General features: G+C 36.6%; 1 protein-coding gene across 1 annotated transcript; it reads right to left on the bottom strand.

Annotated features, from left to right (window-relative positions):
- Nucleotides 1–197: 197 nt before the first annotated feature.
- LOC137401245 (ATP-dependent zinc metalloprotease YME1L-like) lies at nt 198–23,464 on the bottom strand. The gene is made up of 19 exons (XM_068087660.1): nt 23,339–23,464; nt 22,938–22,993; nt 18,822–18,953; nt 15,107–15,242; nt 14,016–14,108; nt 13,392–13,513; nt 12,444–12,570; nt 10,742–10,866; nt 10,299–10,404; nt 9,940–10,173; nt 9,757–9,851; nt 9,431–9,561; nt 9,224–9,286; nt 8,962–9,111; nt 6,744–6,852; nt 6,150–6,311; nt 5,731–5,934; nt 991–1,077; nt 198–724 (listed from the first exon to the last, which is right to left on the bottom strand). The coding sequence occupies exons 2-19, from the start codon at nt 22,962–22,964 to the stop codon at nt 518–520; spliced, it is 2,310 nt and encodes a 769-aa protein (XP_067943761.1). The 5' UTR covers nt 22,965–22,993; nt 23,339–23,464; the 3' UTR covers nt 198–517.
- Between the last annotated feature and the right edge of the window lie 2,496 nt (nt 23,465–25,960).

Raw genomic sequence — 25,960 nt, 5'->3', positions numbered from 1 at the left:
CTTACGTCTATTTCAGGTGCTGATAACTCCTGCAATACACTGCCCATGAGATTATAGCACTAATAGATAGTCCTACATTGACACGAAATCAGCTAGCTTTCCGATGACCCGCTGCATGGTGGTAATGATAGAGGACATTTGTAGCATGAATGTATTCACCAGGACATATTCTCTGGTGATGGTATAAAAACGGACAATTCAACTTAAAATCTTATATTTCTTACTACATACTTAGAACATACTAAAATAATGTCAAACCTTTTGGTGATCCAAAATGAAACAAAAATAATTGTAGATAGTACAGTGAGTACAGTTTCTATATTTTACTTCAAAATAGTGCCGGCCAATCTAGGATGAATCTGAGCTATAAACAACAATGACCTAGATAACTCCCAGCCACTCAACACTAGAAAGGTTAGGCAGAATGGTAAGACATTTTATGCAGTATTTTCATTGCTAGGCATGATCAGTAGGTTAGCCCGATACATGCAGTGTCTTAAATAAAAAATAGTTAAGGCTATTGGTTGGAGTGAAGATGACCCCTGTCTCCCGTGAGACGCCACTCTGTGAGTTTGGTGTTCGGCCTTCTTTTCAGTGACCCTCCCTCAATAACTATTTTAGCCTCCTCATATGTCATCTCCTCGTATTCAAGCAATGCCTCAGCCAATCGGTTCATCTCTTTCTGTCTGGTTATAAGGAGCTTCTTTGCTCGATCGTAAGATTCCTGGGTGAAAAGACAGCGGAGTTAAATGAATAGATAATTTGAATGAGTGACAGCGAGTTAGAGAGAGCGGGTTGAGCAGATTTAGGCCAAGTGTCCGATGGCCACATACCCGATGGCCAGATAAACTACGATAGACATGTTACCTACAAGTCCATAAGGTAGGAATGCTACCTACAGGTCTACAAGCTAAGAACACAGAAACCTGTCACACAATGTCATTGGTTGGACGAAGAAACCTGTCCTATGTTGTCACTATATAATCTCACCCTCAAAACTCTTTTGATTTCTTCATCTATTTCCTCTTTAACTTTCTCACTCATGACATCATTGCTGGAGTGCACTCCTAGCCCCACCTACATAATACACATAAACACTACATGAGAATAGGCGTGTTGAAAGTAAAATGAAATGACACGGTTACACTGAAAAGCTTTGAACAGTGTGACCGGTATACCATTGCAACAAGAGAGTGCAAAGTTTCTCAGATTATTCCATGTCTATTATGGTAATGCTGAAGCAACATCTAAAATGCATGGTTCTCTATTTCAAATATTTTTTAAAGCTTTGCATAACTAACAGATACATCACAACAATATATGACATCATATAAATATGAAACCACTAGCTGTGCTGCCCGGTGTTGCCCGGGTAATAAAAAAAGTCTGGACAATTTGTATTTAACATATAACAACATCTACTATTCTGACTTTCAAACTACATATCATGAGAGAAGTGTTTTGTGACGTTGAAATAAATTAAGAGAAAAATGAAAACAACTGTAAAGGTTTTAAAACTTTGTCAAACAACTTTCAAGCTATTAGCCTGGCACATTGCCAATGGAAAATTGCAAATAAGCTGCTAGGCTTCTAATGACGGTGCTCCATGACATTGCATCAGCATTGTTGCCCAGCTAGGCTATTCTAATAATAGCTATAGCCGGAATGCAGACAGACATACGGACATACTTTGAGAAATATATACAGTCAAACATGGATAACTCGTCCACGGATAGCTCGAACACATGGTTAATTCGAACATTTCCTTTGGTCCGTTCCCACGTAATGATAAATTGCTATAGATAACTCGAACTTAACACTGTTAATTCGAACTGTTTTTTTGCCCAACAGCTACCGAAACGGTTGTTTTCGCTTTAGAAAATCACTTTATTCAAAGCCATAGAGGTAAACTTCATCTTTTCGTAATTCATAAGCGTCGTTATTACCACCATCGGCAAAATATTTTTGTCAACGACTTTTCTAAAAGTTTGGTGAAATTTGATTTATACTGCGATACGATGAATAGCACGGGCTAGCCGGGTCACGCGCGCAAGAATTTTCGCCACGCACATACAAAAATCGCATGTTGTTTTGTATGTGCGTGGCGAAAATCCTTGAGTGCGTGACTCGGCTAGCCCGTGATAAATAGTTTTCCGACGTTGATTCCGTGTTGAATCAACGTCGGAATGTTGAATGTTTAAAACGTCTTAAAAATGTTGTAATTAAACGTATACGTTGTCTGAGCTACAAAAAACTATTCATCGTTTGACCTAAACACAGAATACGTGTGTACATTCAATAAATATCTATTAAAAAAGCGTGAGTGATATAGAATGTACCGTAAAACCTCGTAAAACTTCTAATTGAACTGCCTCGGAGTGTTGCTCTTAACGAATCCCAGGTAAAGTAAGGTAATCTGCATAAACTTCAAGAAAAAACGGCAAAATTGATCGTGGGTAAAACCCCAAAAGAAAAAAATGTCTTTTCTTTTGAGCATTTCAACAACGATCAAGTTTTGCCAATGTCAATCTGAAAAACGTCCTGGCAATAACATCACCTCAAACAACAAACCAATCTCAAGTGATAGAAAAATCTCTATACTTTTTCATGAAAACGTTTTAAACTTTACATTAGAAGCATTTAATTTGAAACAAGCCATTTGTGCTTTTGATTTATATTATAGTTTGTATATGTACATGTATCTACTAATAAATAAGTAAATATATGGACTTGTGACAGTGCTCTGATAACTTGAATGCTCTGATAATTCGAACACTTTTGCTCGGTCTCTTGAAGTTCGAGTTATCCATGTTTGACTGTATATGATGAAGACCTCAACGGAAGAACGATCAATGTCACATTTTCTCCAAATATTAGAATTATCTTCTCTTGAATAGTTCTTGCCACAAAATTTAGTCTCTGTGATAAAGTTTCAGCAAAAATGATCAAGGTCCGGAGATATTCCTGCTTAAAACAAACTAGCTCTTTGCAAAAATGATCAATGTCCAAGGGCTACACAGCAACAACGATCATTTTCCAGTCATGTGATTACTTTCAGCCAATAGCAATGCGTACTTATTTGAAAATTTCCAATTTATAACGATCGTTTTTTCTTTCAGATGTTCGAACTATTTGGTGTTATTATGGCTTTCTTAAGTACCTCTGAAGTTAGAAACAGAGAGTTGCTCATGCTGATTATGTCAGATTTCTCTATAAAATTACCCTAAAACAATGAAGCAATTTCAAATTTTTATTTGAGAATTTCCAACCTGAAAACGAACACTTTTTGTGTAAGTTTTTGTAAGTGCCACCCATGTTAGCAAACAGATAATTACGTATGTTGATGACATTATTGCTAATTCAGATACAGATTTTCGTGATCACACAGACAATTCAAGTAGCAGCACTGACTTTAATAGTGGTGAAATTAATAGCTGTGTAAGAATAAAAAACATTGTTGAGTATCGTTTAAGGTCTGTGGCGATCATAGCTTCACATAGCTTTAAAAATGCACAAAGTGTAGATACATTGAATGTTTTTCATTGCACTATTTGTTAACAAGTGTGCAAAAATAAATTAACAAAAACGTTCTAGATAGAGGTTCAAGTTGAAAAAATTTGTATACATATCATGAAGCAACACCTGCAATTTTCAGCAAAATGGCTGGCAGTAGGACGATAGCTAAATTTGTACATGGATGGCAGTGAAAGTGTTAATAACTTGATACAATGGACAGAGACGGTGGAAGTGAAGGGAAATATCCGAAGAGTACCAATAAGTAAAAAAGAAGTGTGTGCAAAAGCGTGTAGTGTAATGCAAAACAAAATATTGCAGTTTTTCTATGACACATTAAAAAAAGCTGTTGTTGTAGTATGGTGACAAGTTCATTTTTGTTTGGTTGAAATTTGGATGGTAGAAACTCCATATTTTACTGCAATAGAGTGTTTAAAATTAGAATATTATGACATTGTAACATTATTACCTAATAAAACATAATGCGTAGACAGTTGTCAATGATTTCCAAAGTAAATCGATCAGTGTCCGTGTTGTGCCACCCAAAATTATGTCTACCGCTTCTTTGTTGATCACATTCCCAGGTAACATCCTTATTGACCACCAGCTAAAAGGTTTCTATGATATAAGTTGTAATTCTTTCCAAAAAAATTTTGTAAATTTTAAAATGGCTATATCTCAATTTTGAACAATTGTGACATTGATCGTTCTTTCGTTGAGGGCTTCATATAGATTCACAAGGATTCGAAACATTAGCCTTTCTTCCACGGGCAAAAGATGCAAGAGTATAACTTGCATAAGCCGCACTACTTGTTAAAATCATAAGAGGCACTGTTAAGAAACTTCCTCTGTTGAAATAACAAAAACCGGCTTGCCCTCCGGAAACATGACCCGGATTACCCAAATATCTTTAAACTCATGCGCGCTTGCACAAGGTGTGGCGCTTCTATCCACCCCACAACATGGTTAACAATGGAACTTTGTGTCCGGCAGCATAGTATGGTCTGCACTTGCACCACTCTTCTTTATGTAGCCATCCATGAATCAATGCTTAGGGAATGTATAAACCCAACCTTATAAGGCTAATTATGCTGAACCAACATCAATAAATACTATTGTTAAACCATAACTGTCATGTACAACTTTTATTGTATATTCTAGGTAAATCAGCCACGCTGAGTCCGATTTTGTAGTCAACGTAAAGATTGGTCCACTAACCTTCAAAGTAATTTAGGCTTTTTTAAAGCCTTTCAATATCCGTTTTGAAAAGAAAACAATCGGCATTACAAGCTCCGCCCATAAATATGTGATGAAACCTAGCTTTTGAAGGAACGGAAGTTAGGAATGTTTAGTCCGATTTAGAATAATAGAGATGGGTGTCTTAAAACCCATTATTATCTAAATACAGCCTGTAAAATAATTTCAGTTTTTTATGAAAAGTATATAAACTATTTAAAATTGCTCGTAGCTTGTTACATGATGTTTAAATGGGCTGAACGCCGAGAAAAATTAGCTCAAAAAGCGCGGTTTTATCACAAGCTAGCGTTGCTATTGCGCTTTTTAAAATATGCAATGCTAAATAGCTTATCTACTTTTCAGAAAAGACTGATATTATTTTTACGGCTGAATTTAGATATTAATGCATTTTAAAACACCATCTCTATTATTCTAAATCGGTCTAAACATCCCTACGTAACTTCTTTCCTAAAAAGCTAGATTACGACACGTATTTATGGGCAAAGCTTGTGCCGATCGTGTTGTTTTCAAGACCGATATTAAAACGCTGTAAAAAAGCCATCATTATTCTGAAAGTTAGTAAACTAATCTTCATTTTGAGCACAAAATCGGAATCAGCGTGTCTGATTTACCTAGTACATACGATAAAAGTTGTTCGTGGCAGTTATGGTTTAAATGATAAGCTCGAGTGGGGCAGAGACTGGAGCATTACACCCAACAGCAATAATTATAATGTGAGTTATTAGCAGGAAGAGTGGATAGAGAAATTTCGTGTTCTACTGTCCTTAGCACGTGTCTCAAGGTCTGTACCTTACACCTAATTTATGTTTTTTGTACATTTGTCTTAATACTTCAGCAGAAAGACCTACAGTACGGAAGAGCAAGGAGAGAAGAGAGTGGAGAAAAGGGAGAATAACAGCAACTACAAAAGAAGGATAAGAATGAATACAAGAAGATAGGAAAGGGAGATAAACACAGCACCTTGTCAGAGAAGCCCCAGTTAGATATCATCCATGTAGCGAGATTGGTAGCCGATTTCATATCACTAGACGCCCCGGTTGAGACCTTGTTTTCTCCAAAGGTCAGCTCCTCCGCTATCCTGCCTCCCATCGCTGCATCGATATCATCCATTATCTCCTCCTTTGTGTATTGAAATTCTCGTTTCTCCTCAGATATGAAATGTGTCTGCAAGTAGGAAGAGGAATGTACTAGAAGCTATCCAGAAATAATTTTGCAAAGTTTTTCCTGATGTTCACGCAGTTACTACTCAAGAGAGATCAGCATGCAATGAGCAATTTAACGTCAAGGCAACACACAAGGAATATACTGTTGAGACAGATTCATCACCACATTCATGGCTTTGTGAATCTTTAGAGAAATTGTAGATCATAGTGGTTTACCATGCCAAGAGAGTCCCCTCGGGGTAGAATGGTTATCTTATGTAGTTTGGCTGTGTTTATCTTAGAATAGTAGCGTACAATGGCGTGACCAGCCTCATGATAGGCAGTGTATCTGTTTACTTGTGGAGAGAGAACCCTTTTCTTCTGAGGTCCCATGCGCACCTGTTAAACCAATGTGTCATCGATGAGGTTGACACACCCCTCCAATGAACAAAACCAAATGACAAACAGCATAAACTTGTTTAACAATCACCACAAGCCCACCTCACCAGCATTATTCCAACTAAAAATATCAACCTTAAAAACACGACGCAAAAAGTGTGTTGAATACATGTTTAACTCATTTTGTCAAATCAACTTAGGCTATAAGGTTGGCTCAGTTTCTTCCGAGACTGCCAAGGCACCAACAGTGTACAACCATCAGTTCAGTAAGACATACATGTACAACTATCTGAGGTTAATCATAGACAGCTGAAACATTGGGCAAACAAGCCAATAGTGTCACAATATTAGCATTCAATGCTACTAACTTGTTACTGACTGAGCTCAGTACCGCCTAGGAACTACATGTAGATATGTTAGCGCTTCACCAACCTTATCAATGGCATACTCTATGTGTTTCATGGTCACAACAGGGTCGCCATCAGTGGCAGCTTTCATGGCAGCGTGATTGCATATGTTGTTGAGGTCAGCTCCGGTGCAGCTAAAAATGGTGCGCAGATAAAATGTCAACTGACCAAATGTCGACAACTATAATATCGATGGTCATAACGTGGACACATGAAACAAGTGGCGGTGAGTAGCAAATAAACCGAAAAAAAAATCTATATTGATGGAATTTACCTTGTAGGCGACTATAGAAGTTTCTGGATGTCGTCATTTGTCATCCGTAGACATTTAGTCTATTACGTGTCGACATTATGAATGACGACATTACGTGTTGACATTTTGAATGACGACATTTAGTCTAGCGACAATTTAGTCATTCGACATTTAGACCCTCTATCGCTAAACACACAAAATATAGACATTAAATCTGACAGCGAGAAGATAACTATGGTCCTGCCTGTGATGAGATTCATAATAATCTCTCTTCACCTCTCCAGCCTCGAAAAAAATAATTAAAGGTTTATTTGCAAAAAAAATTCACGAAACAGTTATTCGGTATCATAAAAATCACCCTGTCTCACTCTGCTATGTTGTAGGTGTAAAATATGTGGAAATGTGATTACAAGCTACTAAAAGCTAAAAAACGAACAGGTTAATTGCAGCTATCACGGAAATGCCGTAGATTGGAATCCCTTTCCAAAACGGCTCAAATGGGACATAATTGAACACGATGGCTTTTGTTTACACTTTTATGCAACCTCATTCGTCGAAATATTTTCACAAATAAACTTCACGCATTCAATAAAACCATGTCTATTGTCCTTACCCGTCTATTTCATCATCATTGTAATGCTGTCACTTTGAACACTGATATATCAAAACCTACCGTAAATATTTGTTCAATCTTTTAACCTTAGCTCGAAGGAATGCATATCATCCTCTGATAAACATGACGGACCTGTTAGTCACCTGTGATAGTCGAAAAATGCTGCAGAAATTGTTCAAGCGATTTGGCCCGAAGTATGGGTCACATGATTAGATTACGATTAGATGATTAGACCAGGCTGAAACAAAACTGTTAAGTAGCGAGCATCTATATTTGATACGGGCTTTCCGGTGGAACCCGAAATGTTTTTCATAAACTAGTGCTACGAGACGTTTTATATTGAGCCTTTCATCTCACGTGATAACATCACGTGTCAAAAGAATAACCACAATGTTGTGAGTACATCATCGAAATAATAATAATCGTTTTCGTGATGGCTGTGATTAACTGTTCGTTTTTTATCTTTGAAGAGCTTGTAATCACATTTCCAAATATTTTGCACCTACATGTACAACACAGCAGAGTAAAACATAGTGAATCTTTTAATACCAAGTAACTGTAATGTGAATTTTGTTGCAAGTCAACCTTTAAGGTTTAACCCCTTCACTGCTGTAGACGCATAAATGCGTTTTCGTGGGACGACTGCCATAGACGCTTTTTCCGACTTTCCCAGCAATTGCGTAGTTACCTAATTTTATTATTCGTTGACACCTTAACCCAGGGTCTTTAAGACTTATATGAAATTGACAGTGTTGTCCGAAGATTTGTCTATAAAATTAGCCTAAAATAACGAAGCAATTTTAAACTTTTGTTTGAGAATTTCTAATTTAAAAATGAACATTTTTTGTGTGAGTTCATTAATTACCACGCGCGAGTCAGAAAACAGGTAATTAGTTATGTTGATGACATTATAGTCAATTCAGATTCAGATTTTTGTGACTATACAGATAGTTAAAGCAGCAGCGCTTTCTCTGATAGTGGTGAAAGTAATAGTTTAGTAAGAGTAAGGAACATTATGGAGGATCGTTTTAGCTTCGCATCGATCATAGCTTCACATAGCTTTATCATCACACAAAGTATAGATCCATTGAATTTTTGCATAGCAATGTTGGTTAAAATGTTGGCAAAATAAAATATGTAACAAAAATGTTCTAGATAGAGATTGAAATTGGAAAAAATACTGTTTACATATCACGAAGCAATATCGGCAATTTTCGGTAAAATGGCTGGCACTAGGCAGATACCCGAATTTGTACATGGTTGGCAGTGAAAGGGTTAAGAGACAAATTATAACCAACAACTGCATACTGAGCAATAGTGTGAGGAGGGGTGGTAGTTAAAACGAGTTGAGAGAGACATCTCTTTATAGTCACATACCCTGTGGTACACTTGGCAATAGATGTTATGTCCACTTTACCATCAGAGACAATCTTTGGCAGGTAGAGAGCGAGTATCTCCTTCCTCTCATTTAAGTCAGGTACCCTTATCGACACCTCCACGTCAAACCGTCCTGGGCGAAGCAGGGCCCTGTCAAAAAATACAGTTTATAGTTACCTTGTTTTCAAAATCAACACTGCTTGAATGGAAATAGAGAACTATAAAATATGTCAACTACAAATGAACTGGGAAGATAACTCACACGTCTAGGTTGGCTTTCTTATTTGTTGCTCCGAGAACGATAACTCCTTCATTAGTTTCAAACCTATAAAGTGCAATCTAATATTAGCAGGCAGAATTCAATGAGCCTGTAGAACACCAGTTCAAAAAACCTGCAAAGCAGATTTCAACAAAGGACTGCAAACTGTCAGTGGAATCGCAAGGTAGGAATAACTCATGTATTACAAACCCATCCATCTCTGTTAGCAGCTGATTGACTGTTTGGTTTGCGTACGGATGCATCTCTGAGGAGGTTCTTTTTCCTCCAACTGAGTCTATTTCATCGATAAACACAACACAGGGAGCTTTTTCCTTGGCGGCCTATGAACAGAAGAGGTTATTTGAGAATTGTCATCTTTCTATTTAGCATTAGCTATCAGAGTAAGGCTACCATGTAATAACAGAGAGCAATATGCTAGTGTGTGCAGGCAACATCAAGTAACAGTCTAACAATGGAGGTGAAACATCTTTAGCAAAACTTCTACATAATTGTGGCATTCCTGCCAACTGTCTCACCTTGAAGAGTTGTCGTATACGTTTGGCACCTGTTCCAACAAAAACCTCATCAAACTCTGAACCCGATGCTTGGAAGAAAGGCACGCCAGCTTCACCTAAAAAAGGTTTTTCAAAAAGTCACAACTTTGATTCCGCAGAATAAACATTTGCTATATGAACATCTCTAGAGGATAAAGCACCAACCTGCAACAGCCTTGGCAAGTAAGGTTTTACCGACACCCGGAGGTCCCACCAAGAGACATCCATTGGGTAACTTTGCTCCGAGATCTGTGTATTTGGAAGGATTTTTTAAGAAGTCGACAATATTAGTCAGTTCTGACTTTGCCTCCGCCAATCCTCGCACATCGTCGAAAGTTATGGTAATTGACTCAGGCTTCACCTCAAACTGGTCACCGTTTAAAAATGATACTTTCTTCACTAAAACACAAAACTGAAACTTGCTTAGGCTGTCAAAATTCATAACACGCAAGAGGGCGAAATAGATGATTAGAGAATTGAAGTCCAAAGCAGGTGCTAAATAGATCACAAAAAAGCCAGCTCACCGGATACGTCGGGAGATAGCACAAAGTAGGCGATAAAAACCAGGATTGCTGTCACAAATATTCGTATTAATGTTGAGCTTAGACGGTTCTTCGTTGAATCTCGTGGCTGTCAATAGAAATAACAGTTTAGTTTATAGCATTAAGAGAACTGGTACTCTGAAAAACGGTTTTGAAAAACTATCAAGTGAATAACTCCCCTTTGATTCCTGACATCGATACTGGTGTCCACAATACCTTATGAATCCACCCAGGAACAGAAACCACCACATCTTCACATAAACATGGACATATGCAAAGAAAATAACAAGGCAGTTCAAGAAAAGACACACATGCTTTTCAAGCAAATTATTGTAAGGAAGTAACTAATCACATAGTCACATTGACAGTAGAGCTATTTTCAATCCAACAAGCTCTACAAAGAAGAGCAAACGACGTATACATACACCCATTGTAGTTGCTGCGGAATAACATCGGAGACCTTCAATAAAGGCCTGAGTTCTCAAGGGACTGAACTTAACGTTGTTAAAGCCATCCTGTACACCTCTCCAGTCACTGCCGGCGTGAAATCCTAAAAAATACAAAGAGTTTTCCATAGTTTCCAATAAAATAGATACTCCTTTCATCTTAGAAATGGAGTTGGCATTATCTAACAAGTTCTCGACTTGTAGAAATAACTCTCAAAATATTTGTATTTACAATTCTAGATATATAAACTATTTTAAACTTGTCCTCCATATCCAGTTCCATCTATACTGTAAAGAATGCTGCCATTAATAAGGCTATGGATGAGAGGAGTGTATAAGAGAGGAGTGTATAAGAGAGGAGTGTATAAGAGAGGAGTTGGAAGATAGATACAATAAAACTCAAACACTCACACTGGTGTGGGTCTTGTATCTGGTGTATCCGAGTTATTAGTAGAGCCCGCGTCTATTAATGAAGCCCGTGCTATCTATTTAAACCTACTGTATATAACTAAGTCAAGGCAGTCGTATTACAGTCATCCAAACCATATCTAGGTCGATAAAAAAGATTGCCTCCCGTCTGATTGCCTAGAGAGGCTCTGCCAAGAAGTCTAAATGAGAATATGTAAGTCAACAAATATAAGAATTAGTTTGTAGAGGCAGAGGCACAGTTATAATAATGCGATATGCTAGAACCTGCAGAAATGATGCAAACTTTGCATAATGAGGCTGATTTAGAGACAGTTGAATGGAATCACACCAGTAAGCTACAAACAAATTTGATATACGCAGATGGCTGTGCATTGCTATATTAGACAAGTAAATAAAGTGTATATGGGTGCGTACATTATCCTGGAGCAGGGCTAGAGGCAATCACACATGACATCAGTGTATGGGCGACATATTTATATGACACCATAGCATAGGAGATGAATCTATATGAGACTACAGGAGAATGAAATATCTATATGACGCCATAGTATAGATGCCATATCTATATGACCCCATAGTATAGATGCCATATTTATATGACACCATAGTGTAGGTGACATATTTATATGACACCATAGTGTAGGTGACATATTTATATGACACCATAATGTAGGTGACATATTTATATGATACCATAGCATAGGTGACAAATCTATATGAGACAATAGTATAATGAAATATTTATATGAGACCATAGTATCTATGAAACAGCACAGTATCTATAAGACACCACGGTGGCATGTCCATAGACACTATAACATTACTCACATAGTCGTATGACATGATGGTACAAGTGATATAACCATATGACTTCATAACATACATGTAGGTGACCTGTCCAAATGGCTCCATAAATATATGAATAAGCAAGTGCATGCCTGACACCACAAGCAAGTAGCATTTTGCTACCTGACACCACAAGCAAGTAGCATGCCTGACACCACAAGCAAGTAGCATTTTGACACCACAAGCAAGTAGCATTTTGACACCTGACACCACAAGCGAGTAGCATTTTGCTAGTTTCTGATACACAAGAGAAGCTAAAAGACCAAAGCAGCGTAACCAACAAGTAGCCGCCTGCTTTATAAGTTTTCTATATCTTCTATAACCTTTGGATTTAACACTGAAGAACAGAAGTCTTGAGAACTAGGAGTGTCCTATGACACTTTCCACTATGCAAAAGAAAACTGACCGTCCGCAAAGGAAAGTTTAATCCTTTTCTCTTCCTCTGGAGATAGGTTTAGGCTGGATAAGAACTTTGAAAGACCAAGTCGCTTGTCGGTCTCACTTGGCAAAGACTGGCTGAATGAGCCGGATTCCTATGATAAAAAAGAGTTAGGTGTAATGTAACATTCATTTCACGTTTGCATCTAAAAGAGAAAAGGGCAATAAAAGCAACAGCAGACGCCCTCATGCTACAGATGATACGTGTGTCATACTATCCTAACAGCTGGTATTTATAAAACTAGGAGAAGAAGTGAAAGTTGTGAGATGAGAATTGAAGTCTCTAATGAAAACAATAGTAGTAACACAATTAAATGTGTGAACCCGAGGTGAATGTCACACCGTTCCAAGTAATTCCAGCCCTCGGTAAAGTTTAATAGATGTATGTATATGAATAGATATGACTAAAGAACAGAAGTATATAGAGCTATCATTATCAAATGAACTTTTGCACTTTAAACCTTTTAGGAAGATTTTTCACCAAGTTTGGAAGTCAAGCGCCGCCAGTGAGTGACGTGTAGTTCACTGACACTTATTTGTCAGTGAGTGACTTCTCCTGTATAACGCTTGATCTCAGGAAGTTTAACTGATACAAACAACACAGCTTAGACCAATCAAAATGCATCACCAGTGCAAGTATGCATTTTTATTAATCTAATTTTTGATTATTAACAAAAGTAATTCACAAAAATCTTTCTTTGACTATGAAGTACATATTTGACCTCATTAGAGTATATTTGACCTCGTTAGTGTAACATACTGGGTTAAAATGGCTGATTGAACCATGAAATACAGGACAAAGGAGAAATAAGGGATGGCTGCATATAATAGTGTTACATATTTACATATACAGTTAGTAAAGTGAGGCTAGAGTTTTGGCAATAGGTTTGGAGAAAAAGACAGCAAAGCCTCTCACTATATTTGCACTGCTGACAGGCACTTTGGTTGTCTCTATCTTTCCTAAGGTGCGTCCTCCTGAAAGGCCAGAAGTTTCACTTCTCTTTGTTTTAAAACCGCGAATTTGTTGACACAAAACATCTGTAAATAAATGACAGCGTACAAGACACTGCACTTGTTTGTGTAAATTTTTCAAATGTAATTGCCAAATTTGTTCCAAAAAATCCATTGAGATTGAGCAATGGGCTTAGGATGCATCAAACTGCACTGCATGTTCATCCTGTACTGTAAGAGATGAGAGAAGAACCAGCAATGCACAAGTTAACTAGTAACTAGACATATCATTATGCAACAATATTCAGCTTCCTAGAGGAAATGATAGAATGCTTCAGATAATTGTGTTCCAAGTTAGCTACACTATAATGGCACATAATAATGAACACAATATCACTCCTACCCCGAGGAAACCAATATAGAACATTATTGACCACCTGAACATTGTTTATCATAATCTATAAAATCGACAAGAGCAGACAACCTTTTTAAAAGGTATGCCGATCCTGTGCAAGTTATTTTGGACTGAATGCATCATAAATATTGCCTAGCTAAAATTTACCTCAGGAACAAAAGACTAATAACTTACTGTTAACAAGACGAGGTGTAAATGTAAACTGTCCAGGGCCAAGCACTGCTGAGCAAACTTCGTGTGTCCTAAGGTCAAAGCCAGGTCGTGATCCTAAACACATGTCAAGTAGTACATGAAGGAGCTATCAATCATGCAAGATTATGAAGACAACTTTTCCTTCGTGTCTGGCCATCAACTATCAGGGAGGCCATGGGGTTTATTAAAATGCCTTAAAAGCTACATGAAAAGCTCACTAAGTGTAAAGGATCATTTTTCTACTTTTTTATTATAAGAATTTCTTGTTTTTTCTTTACATCAACGAGCGCATGTTTGCCGATGCTTCACGATACATATGATTTATGGGATTGTTTTAGCAACATCTTTTTGAGGAAACCACTACGAGGTGCAGCGGAGTGTATGAACCAGGCTTCAGCTCATGCTAAACGTAATTCATTTCTTACTAAAATCCCTCAACAGTTCCTGATTTGTTAAATATTTTCCTAGTGATTGCTAAGACTTAGCACGCATTCAGGTCACCATACTATATGAACTAATAGTAGACTTGTACTCTGGACTACTATACCTACTTCATATGGAAAAATAACAAATACAATAATAAAAGGGAACAAAAAGCTACCAAAGGACAAGGAGAGATACGACTGCAATGTACTAGCAACATACAGTGTGTCAACAACTTTACAGTTATGTAAAACAACTTATAAACCATTGAATACACCCACACCGATATGACAGACGCGAGCTGCAATACGACTAATACCAAACCATCCCCTTCTCATTTATTGTTCTTCTTGAGACTGTATTCGCAGCCCAAGTGTTGTGTATGGTGCGCATGCACATACACACTTACTATTGCAAATTAGGGAAAGTTGATAGAAAATGGTATAAGATCTAGTTATGCTGCCGGATCCATGAGTAAAAGTAATAATGAAAGGGAGACAAGCCTAATGATTAATAGAAGCAATCGACAATTCACTAGTCTCATCACTGCCATATGCATTACTCTTTCAGTCCATTTACCGAACTGATCAGTTACTAACTAGGAAAGTACTATAGCATAATCAGTATGAGGAGACAATTGCACAACTCACCATTCATGTTCTGTTGAAAGGAGTCACATGACTTGTGAGATTCTCTCCAATGAGGCCTCAAAGCGCTGGAATACTCTAATTCAAGTATGGCATCTTCTATTCCAACTTGTGCTCGATCTGACGGGCATCCAGCTTCCTGTAGAGTGTGATTTCAAAGAGCAAACATGATTAAATAAATTAATAAAACTGTGGTAGCAGCAAGCATCCAATCTAAAATTATTTATATAACGAATGATGGAAAATGTGTCTCGGAAATTAACAGAAGAATAAGAAGGGTGAAAGATGCCTTTCAGAAATTGGGAAAGCTAATGAAAGACAGGAAGATGTCTACGGACACTGAGCTAAGAGTGCTGAATTGTTATGTATACTCCATCCTTACAAAGCGGGTGTTGGACAATTTCAACTCAAATAGAAGGAAGAGTCGAAGCAGTAGAAGTAAGAAACTAAGGAGAATGTTTAGAACATATTGGACAGTGGAGGTATGGTTTCTAAGGAGAATGTTTAGAACATATTGGACAGTGGAAGTATGGTTTCTAAGGAGAATGTTTAGAACATATTGGACAGTGGAAGTATGGTTTATAAGGAGAATGTTTAGAACATATTGGACAGTGGAAGTATGGTTTCAAAGGAGAATGTTTAGAACATATTGGACAGTGGAGGTATGGTTTCTAAGGAGAATGTTTAGAACATATTGGACAGTGGAGGTATGGTTTCTAAGGAGAATGTTTAGAACATAGTGGACAGTGGAAGTATGGTTTCAAAGGAGAATGTTTAGAACATATTGGACAGTGGAAGTATGGTTTCTAAGGAGAATGTTTAGAACATATTGGACAGTGGAAGTATGGTTTCTAAGGAGAATGTTTAGAACATATTGGACAGTGGAAGTATGGTTTATAAGGAGAATGTTTAGAACATATTGGACAGTGGAGGTATGGTTTCAAAGGAGAATGTTTAGAACATATTGGACAGTGGAAGTATGGTTTCTAAGGAGAATGTTTAGAACATATTGGACAGTGGAAGTATGGTTTCAAAGGAGAATGTTTAGAACATATTGGACAGTGGAAGTATGGTTTCTAAGGAGAATGTTTAGAACATATTGGACAGTGGAAGTATGGTTTCTAAGGAGAATGTTTAGAACATATTGGACAGTGGAAGTATGGTTTATAAGGAGAATGTTTAGAACATATTGGACAGTGGAGGTATGGTTTCTAAGGAGAATGTTTAGAACATATTGGACAGTGGAGGTATGGTTTCTAAGGAGAATGTTTAGAACATATTGGACAGTGGAAGTATGGTTTCTAAGGAGAATGTTTAGAACATATTGGACAGTGGAAGTATGGTTTATAAGGAGAATGTTTAGAACATATTGGACAGTGGAGGTATGGTTTCAAAGGAGAATGTTTAGAACATATTGGACAGTGGAGATATGGTTTCTAAGGAGAATGTTTAGAACATATTGGACAGTGGAGGTATGGTTTCTAAGGAGAATGTTTAGAACATATTGGACAGTGGAGGTATAGTTTCTAAGGAGAATGTTTAGAACATATTGGACAGTGGAAGTATGGTTTCTAAGGAGAATGTTTAGAACATATTGGACAGTGGAAGTATGGTTTCTAAGGAGAATGTTTAGAACATATTGGACAGTGGAGGTATGGTTTCAAAGAAGAATGTTTAGAACATATTGGACAGTGGAGGTATGGTTTCTAAGGAGAATGTTTAGAACATATTGGACAGTGGAGGTATGGTTTCTAAGGAGAATGTTTAGAACATATTGGACAGTGGAGGTATGGTTTATAAGGAGAATGTTTAGAACATATTGGACAGTGGAAGTATGGTTTATAAGGAGAATGTTTAGAACATATTGGACAGTGGAAGTATGGTTTCTAAGGAGAATGTTTAGAACATATTGGACAGTGGAGGTATGGTTTCTAAGGAGAACGTTTAGAACATATTGGACAGTGGAAGTATGGTTTCTAAGGAGAATGTTTAGAACATATTGGACAGTGGAAGTATGGTTTATAAGGAGAATGTTTAGAACATATTGGACAGTGGAGATATGGTTTCTAAGGAGAATGTTTAGAACATATTGGACAGTGGAGGTATGGTTTCTAAGGAGAATGTTTAGAACATATTGGACAGTGGAGGTATAGTTTCTAAGGAGAATGTTTAGAACATATTGGACAGTGGAAGTATGGTTTCTAAGGAGAATGTTTAGAACATATTGGACAGTGGAAGTATGGTTTCTAAGGAGAATGTTTAGAACATATTGGACAGTGGAGGTATGGTTTCAAAGAAGAATGTTTAGAACATATTGGACAGTGGAGGTATGGTTTCTAAGGAGAATGTTTAGAACATATTGGACAGTGGAGGTATGGTTTCTAAGGAGAATGTTTAGAACATATTGGACAGTGGAGGTATGGTTTATAAGGAGAATGTTTAGAACATATTGGACAGTGGAAGTATGGTTTCTAAGGAGAATGTTTAGAACATATTGGACAGTGGAAGTATGGTTTCTAAGGAGAATGTTTAGAACATATTGGACAGTGGAGGTATGGTTTCAAAGAAGAATGTTTAGAACATATTGGACAGTGGAGGTATGGTTTCTAAGGAGAATGTTTAGAACATATTGGACAGTGGAGGTATGGTTTCTAAGAAAAATGTTTAGAACATATTGGACAGTGGAGGTATGGTTTATAAGGAGAATGTTTAGAACATATTGGACAGTGGAAGTATGGTTTATAAGGAGAATGTTTAGAACATATTGGACAGTGGAAGTATGGTTTCTAAGGAGAATGTTTAGAACATATTGGACAGTGGAGGTATGGTTTCTAAGGAGAACGTTTAGAACATATTGGACAGTGGAAGTATGGTTTCTAAGGAGAATGTTTAGAACATATTGGACAGTGGAAGTATGGTTTATAAGGAGAATGTTTAGAACATATTGGACAGTGGAAGTATGGTTTATAAGGAGAATGTTTAGAACATATTGGACAGTGGAAGTATGGTTTCTAAGGAGAATGTTTAGAACATATTGGACAGTGGAGGTATGGTTTTTAAGGAGAATGTTTAGAACATATTGGACAGTGGAGGTATGGTTTCTAAGGAGAATGTTTAGAACATATTGGACAGTGGAGGTATGGTTTCTAAGGAGAATGTTTAGAACATATTGGACAGTGGAGGTATGGTTTCTAAGGAGAATGTTTAGAACATATTGGACAGTGGAGGTATGGTTTCAAAGGAGAATGTTTAGAAAATATTGGACAGTGGAGGTATGGTTTATAAGGAGAATGTTTAGAACATATTGGACAGTGGAGGTATGGTTTCTAAGGAGAATGTTTAGAACATATTGGACAGATCAGGTTATGAATGAGGAAAATAACAAGTGATAAGAAGTGGTGAAGAACCATGATTACCCATGTCCTCACACGTTATGGTACTTAGAGAAATACACTCATAACTTTACAAAAAAACATCTCACAGAATAAAAATTGTTGCTATGAAAAAGATGATATTCTTGGGAATATTTATTTTACAGAAGCTGATATGAGAAATATTACCTGTTGAAAAAATTGGAACCCATTGTCATATGACTATGTACGAGATGTATTTAGTGATAATCACAGAAATTATTCTGGTACGGAATACAAACATGTCACCATGGCAGCTGTGGATGACTGTGGCAGCGTTGTCAGGATAGCAGCCACGCATGACTTACCTTGTCTATAGCACTTGCTACAGTTGTTGATTGTCGGGAAAGTTCACCGCTTGGTACATTTAGTCGTGCTTTGGCAGTTATTTGTCGCAATCCTATCCATATTGAAGATAAGTGGGTACCACTCAGCTGTACCTAGAGCGAGTGCAGCAAATTTAGGATGAATCTTCACATGAGCTCAACTAGTTTAATATAAGAAACTATATATTATATAACTATATATTATAAATATGTATCATACATAACTATATATAATACAAATATAAAATTATAATCAACGTTAGATGTAAATAGCATGCATCAACTACAGATCAAACCAATGGAGTTCTCGTAACCATGACTTTCATGAATGTCGCTCCATCTGTATTGGTCTTAGCTTTCTACGAAGGTTGAGGGTACAAATATTATAAAACTAGTTGTGCTTCTAACTAGCTACTAACTAGCTAAACTAACTTCTAAACTAGCTGGACACACCGAAAACAGACGACAGAAAACAAACAACAAACTTTGAGAAGTATGTATAGACTAGCTGTGCCTTCCGGCGTTGCCCAGGTGTTAAAAGTCAGCTTATAAACGATGAGAAGTGATGAAAGTTGCCTACCACTTGCTATTAGCCTGGCACATTGTCAATGGAAAAGTCCAGTAGGCTTGCTAATAAGCGCTAGGCTTCTAATGATGGTACGTCATGACATTGCGTAAGGGTTGTCCAGCTACAGCTATTCTAATAATAGCTATAGCTGGACATACCGAAGGACAGACGGAGTTTGAGAAATATATATATAGATGAAGCAGCTCTATTTAGCTGTTAATGCAAACACATATTGCATTACGAAAACTACTACATTTTTAACATCATCTAGGAGATATACAAGTTTTTATTTGTCGCTAAATGTGGATGTTTTTGGATTTCCAAAACGGAAATAGTACACGATTGGATATAGGCAAGGCGATTGACACAGATGAGACAATTGGACACAGGTGAGACGATTGGACACAGGTGAGACGATTGGATACAAATGAGAAGGTTGGATACAGGTGAGACGATTAGATACAGGTGAGACGATTGTATACAGGTGAGGCGATTGGATACAAGTGAGATGATTGGATACAGGTAAGATGAATAGATACAGATATGGTGATCGGATACACGTGAGGCAATTGGATACAGATGAGACGATCGGATACAGGTGAGATGATTGGATATACCGTATGTGAGATTATGGGATGCAGGTGAGACGATTGGATTCTGATCGGACACCCCGCACAATTTTCAAAAAAATACAATAGTTTAGGGCTCTCGGCATTGATGGTGGACGAAGACATAGTCAGTCAGTTGAGAGAGGATAAGCGCATGCATTTGATACTTCAGCAAAAACAGTGGCCCCAAGAGCTTTACAAATATTTTAATGATTCTATCCAAGTCTATGGATAGGCATTAGATTAATACTCACTTATCATGCATCCCATTCAATAATAGACATTTTTTGATATACATGTACATATCACCTTTGCATGTGAAAGGCTTGGCTCTAAGGTACACATAGAAAATCTTTATCAGCAACAGTTCTTGTGACACAAAGACAAAATCTGTTCTTACAAAAACTTTGTATATATCATTGATTGTCATATTTAAAAGAAATACGACTAAACCGTTATACACAAAGTTAATGTTTGAGATAGTCATGGAATGTTAAAGTCTTCCTATGTTCTTGTAAGAATACATTTTAGTTCGTTTAATTCTTCATGGAATAAAAAAAACACTGCTTTCCTTACCATTAAGGAAAGAAATAAAAAATACATGAACAAAAGTTTTTGGATTAGTTTTTTTTACAAAATTGATGAAATCATCTTATAATGTAGTTTTTAATGAGAAAAGAAAAAGTGATGTAAAGCAAAGAAAGCCTGATGCGGGTGAAAGTGAGAGACTGGAGACAAAAATTAATAATAAAATCTATACACGTACAGTTGACACTCCTATAACGTATACCTCCTAGAAAGTAAATTCCAGATAACGTAAAAAATTTATGTGAAGTTTTTGCTGCCTACCACATAAAAAATTCCATATTCGGGTAATCTAAAGTGGCAAGTCAGGCGAGTTTTCAAATTCGATTTGAATGTTAGTTTATTTTGCCGTGTTTGCGGAAGAAAAAATGGCGTGCGTATAGCGTTATAAATAACTTTCGGGACATAATGGTTTGTCGTAATAGATCGTTAAATGTGTCGACAAAAAGGAGAGGACGATAGCTGCGCAATTGTTCACAAATACAAAAGCGATCGTTTGGTGCAGGTGTTACCGCGCCAGTCTACCAATCTGCATGTCACGAATTGGAGTATCATCATAAGCTTTCTTTTATCCTAACCTTGACCCCTGAATACATATAGACAACGAACAGGTAGAACTGCTTTATAGTAAAAAGATTTTGTTGTGTTGCCTTATTGCAGTTACTTTGCAGAATAGTCTTTGCCGTTTAGAAAAAATAAGCAAATCATTGTAAATGAACGTCGAAAATGTGTAGTCCCCTATCAACTTGTTGTAAAATTACCGCAATGATGGTCTATAAAACCAATAAGATTAATCATAAAAAGGAGAAAACTGTGGATGCAAACCAATAATAGGCCTACTGCAGTTATTATACAGCCTATAAATTAAAAAAGTTAAGTCAAATTTTACCTTTGTAAATTGCCAAAGGAATGAGTTTAAAAAGAACTTGGAACGAATTAGGCAATTTACATGTATTTTACTGTTCTTATAACGTAAATTCCCTATAGCGTAAACGTTCCTGGAATGGATTATTTACATTGTAGGAGCGCCAACTGTATGTCAGCTAGAAGTTAGACTAGCCCTGTATCTTCTTTCAAATGTCTACCTATGTATCATTTATCCCCTGTATAACCGAGGTAACACTTCTAACAGCCTCTTTTTAGCGTAAAGGCAAAGTGGCAATAAAAATACACTTTTACTGATCATCACTTTCTTTAGTTTTTACACACAATTTAGTTTTTGTATCGCCGTATATTATCAATGCTTTGATGCTACACATAAATACCTAAAATATGAATTTTCAATCTTTTGGGCTATAGAACAAGTTAAACAACATAAAAGTGTTTAATGGCAAATATAGAAATATTTGCTCCAACATACAACGGTTTTTACATACACAGAAAATCTTGGAAGGCATTAATTTATTACATGAAGATTCAACTGTATGTTGGAAATTTTGTAAGTTTAGATGATTATAGAGTAGACATTTGAATGTACTCTTCTTTTTCCCCGAGCATCAGCACTTGTGAAAGTGAATAAATAGATTGGCATAGCTTTAAGCTCTGGCCTTTACCTTGCTTTAGAGTCATATTATTAGCTTGATATTTGGGGAATAACTCAGGAGAATTATTAGTAACCGTGGAGCTGATTCGGAAAAATTCTTGTCAATATTTAGAAGCTCAGTGAGGTTGATATCTTTAGTTAGTTACATGATAGTATTACCATTACTATTATGTAACTAACTAAAGAGCAATATTATAGCCACCAGAATCAGATTCCCAATTTCATATAAGTTTGGCAAAATTCATTGTTAAAATATTTATTCTTTTTCTAATCTATCATTGATATAAAACAATAATTTAAAAATATATATATTTTCCAAGCAAACCAACAAGTTTAGCTAACACCACTAAAACAAAAGATGTCAACTTTTTTAAATCTGCATTCTCTGCAATCAGAAATAAATGGAGATTTCGGTAGTGTTAAATGTAACTCAAATATCGCAAAACCTTTTAATTATAGTTGATATATTGGCTGTGCAATCATATTTGAGCTACAACTACTTTATGAATTCTACTGTAATTTATACAATTTTATAGCTAATTAATTTTTAAAGTAAATCTTGACACAACTTATTAAAATCTGTAAAGGGCTATGCTTAAACCCTATTTTCCCTTATGTTTTATCCTACATCACATAGTCAATGTGCCAAAACAAAATGTTAACTGTTGAGACTTGGATGAAATTAGTGAGCTAAAGGTTAGAGTGGAGATTATAGCTTTATTCCAACAAAGTGAGTGAATTACAGTTTGCAGTATTTCTTATGTTAACTTGCAATTAGAATTAACCACACTCACCGGAGAAGTGGCGTTTGCCAGAGCCATATATCTTTTCGATGCCTCTAATATCTGTGCTAAAACCACAAATTACAACAAATTACGCTAGTATTACTTACCAGCTACGTTAAAGCAAAAAATATCAGCAGAGAAATGTAACGTTTATTAAAAATAATTGTAACGATAGAGAAGTTATGTATTAGACTAAAACTGTCAACCTCTAGCAAACGAAGGCGACTTCAAGCAACGCAAAAAATTGACAAGGATAAAACAGGACTCAGTAAAACAAAATTAGGCAACTTTGATATACATTAATAACCTTTCGCTAAAACAACTTAGTGGTCATTATAGTATAATGAATTGAAATGTAAATCAGCAGATTGGACAGTTTAAAAAATGAATGTATCTCTTTATAAACCTACGCTATAGAACACAGGATAAGTATCAAAAGACTTTGGAGAAAAACCAGCAGATATTTATGAACAACTTTAACTGTATATCATATTAAAGAAATATACATATGTTAACAGACAATTGAAGGTCACCAATTCAGCAGATGAGAAAAATTGGTGTATTATGCAACGAAGTAAATTTCATCAGTAATGTATCAGTTTGGATTAGGCTCGACTTTATGGGCGCCCGGACAAATAGTGTTCGGCGACATAGACGCGTACATGGTCCTGAACGAAGCAACTAGTGTAGACAATCTGTCGTTGCGATTAACTATATGCTCGTAACGAAGGCTATGTTTATTGTCAGTGGACGTCAAAATTGGTTATCGGACTACATTGTACTTTTAACAAACCATGCACGTAAACTTCGCCGACCCTTCTGTCTATTGGTGAAATTGCGATGTGAAGGTCAACGCGATGTAAAGAAATAATTGTACGGGTTTAGTAAAACGCGTGACGCGCGATGATTAGAAATACTTCTAAATAACATATGAAATCATTCTACAACACTCATAGATGAGTTTTGGAGGAGTTTCAGTTATGTAAAATAATTGCGTGACACTGCGTGATAGCTTAAATCATGCTAGACCGTCATAAAATTGCTCCCAATGGCTTGCCAGATGCGTTTCAACAAACCAGAACTGCTTTGCCAAATTGTTATTTCAATAAAGCGCCTAAATGATATAATTGTAAATCTAAAGCCGTACAGCTTCACAGAGTTCTGCGACCAACGGAAGCATATATGGAGCTCGCTGTTTCCAAACAAGCCACGCCCACTATTTTTATGAATAGCGGAGAGGTAATGGAGAGGCCGCAACATTAACCAACAAAAATTACTCATATTGGCAGTTACTCTAAAATTGATTGTTATATTATACAACATTTGAAAGAAGACAGATTTCCCTAAAAGAAGCTACCAATAATGTTTTTAATTCAAAAACAATATAACCCTTTTAAGACTCAAATTAAAGCACATCTTACCTAAATTGGCATATAGCTAAAGTTCTGATGGGTTTTGTGTTTGCAACCGGTTTCTAGTTTGGGTTTCTAAAAGAATTATATGTTGTGATGCCTGTGTAAAAGCCTTAGGTGCTGCTGCTAAACAGATATAACAACATTGTGGCTGGTGGCAATATTCATTTGAATACTGTATGTGGATACCTTTCCTTCAACTCTTCATCTCACCAATGATATACAGCTCCCTGTGGGAGCTGTATATCATTGATCTCACAAGCGCACCAAGGTAGTATCAGCTGAAAATCAATTAAGCAAAACATACATGCAAAATATATTGTATACAGTATTGCAATACATATGCAAAACCAGGCTCAGGTAAGCAGTTACAGAGATTAAGATCATCTTCCTGTGATTAGATAAAAATATAATTTATGTAGCAGTAACAAACAACAAAAACAAAACAATAGTGCAGTGAAATTTGGAATTCTGACAAAAAGGTTAATGCTGCATTCGCAACACTGGTTTTAGGTGAGCAGTTGGATACTACTAATATTTTGACAATATCTTAAGATGAAAAATATTAAACGAAAGAAAGTATAAACATAGAGCGAATAATGAAAAGAAAGTTCGGCTTAGAAGGCACTCTTCGGTTCTGCTCCTCAACAGATGCTTTAGGCTAAGAGTCAGTGATGACGCTAATTCCTTGCACAACACCTCACATCACCCTTGAAGCACTCCCACAGCTAACAGACGAATCATTCTTCAATGGCTTTTTTTACACACAAAGTGTAGTCGTACCGTGACAAACCTTTTCGCCAGACGATGCCCTAGCTGGTGTTGGCAGCTTGACGATGTCAGTGCATGGCACCCTGCGCATCTTTATCTCGTCCTGTCTAAGCTTGGCTTCATCCACCATTTTCTCTTTCTGTGCCTAAAACAAATAAATTATGAACACAACCCAAGCAAATAGAAGTATTTCAAGATACATATTACAGAAATACATGCAAGATTTAATGTGCAAAAACACTACCCACTGTAACAATTGGATCAAAATGAGTAAACATATTATTCTTTACTGAAAAATGTCATTATGTATATAGGTATAGTATATATAATTACCTGATTGAGTTTTTTTTAAAGGTCAATAACCTTGCGTTTGAGTATGTCAACCTGCGAATCACTGGTATCATAGACTAGACCTAGAAAGGAAAATAAACATTAAGGAATAAACATTAAGCTTCTGCAGAACGACCTAAAATATTCAATTACTCAGCTTCCACTCTATTTCCTGTGCTTCTCCTTGTGTCTAAACATATGATCTCAGACAGAGAAACTATGGAGAGACCCGCATACTTGACCATGTGTTCAGCTGCGAGAAGAAAAGGTAATTGATGTGTAAGGTGGATGGAAGGTTAAATGACAAAAATGTCACGGCTGTTACTATTTTGTTAGCATTTTTGTTAGCATCATTCTGTTAGTATTTCTTCAACCAGACATGCAGAAGAGAAAATGTTAGCTGTTTGGTGATATGTTAGCCATACCATGCATTTCAGGGTGCAGTAAGGTACAACACAAACTAGTGTTAATTGTGATGGTAGCAGAAATCTATTACTGAAACAGATGAATCGTGTGCAA

Source organism: Watersipora subatra, chromosome 7 (genome assembly GCF_963576615.1).
Source record: "Watersipora subatra chromosome 7, tzWatSuba1.1, whole genome shotgun sequence".
NCBI classification, from domain to species: Eukaryota; Metazoa; Bryozoa; class Gymnolaemata; order Cheilostomatida; family Watersiporidae; genus Watersipora; species Watersipora subatra.
Note: the sequence above shows the minus strand (reverse complement) of the source record. Positions and strands in the feature narration are given on the sequence as shown.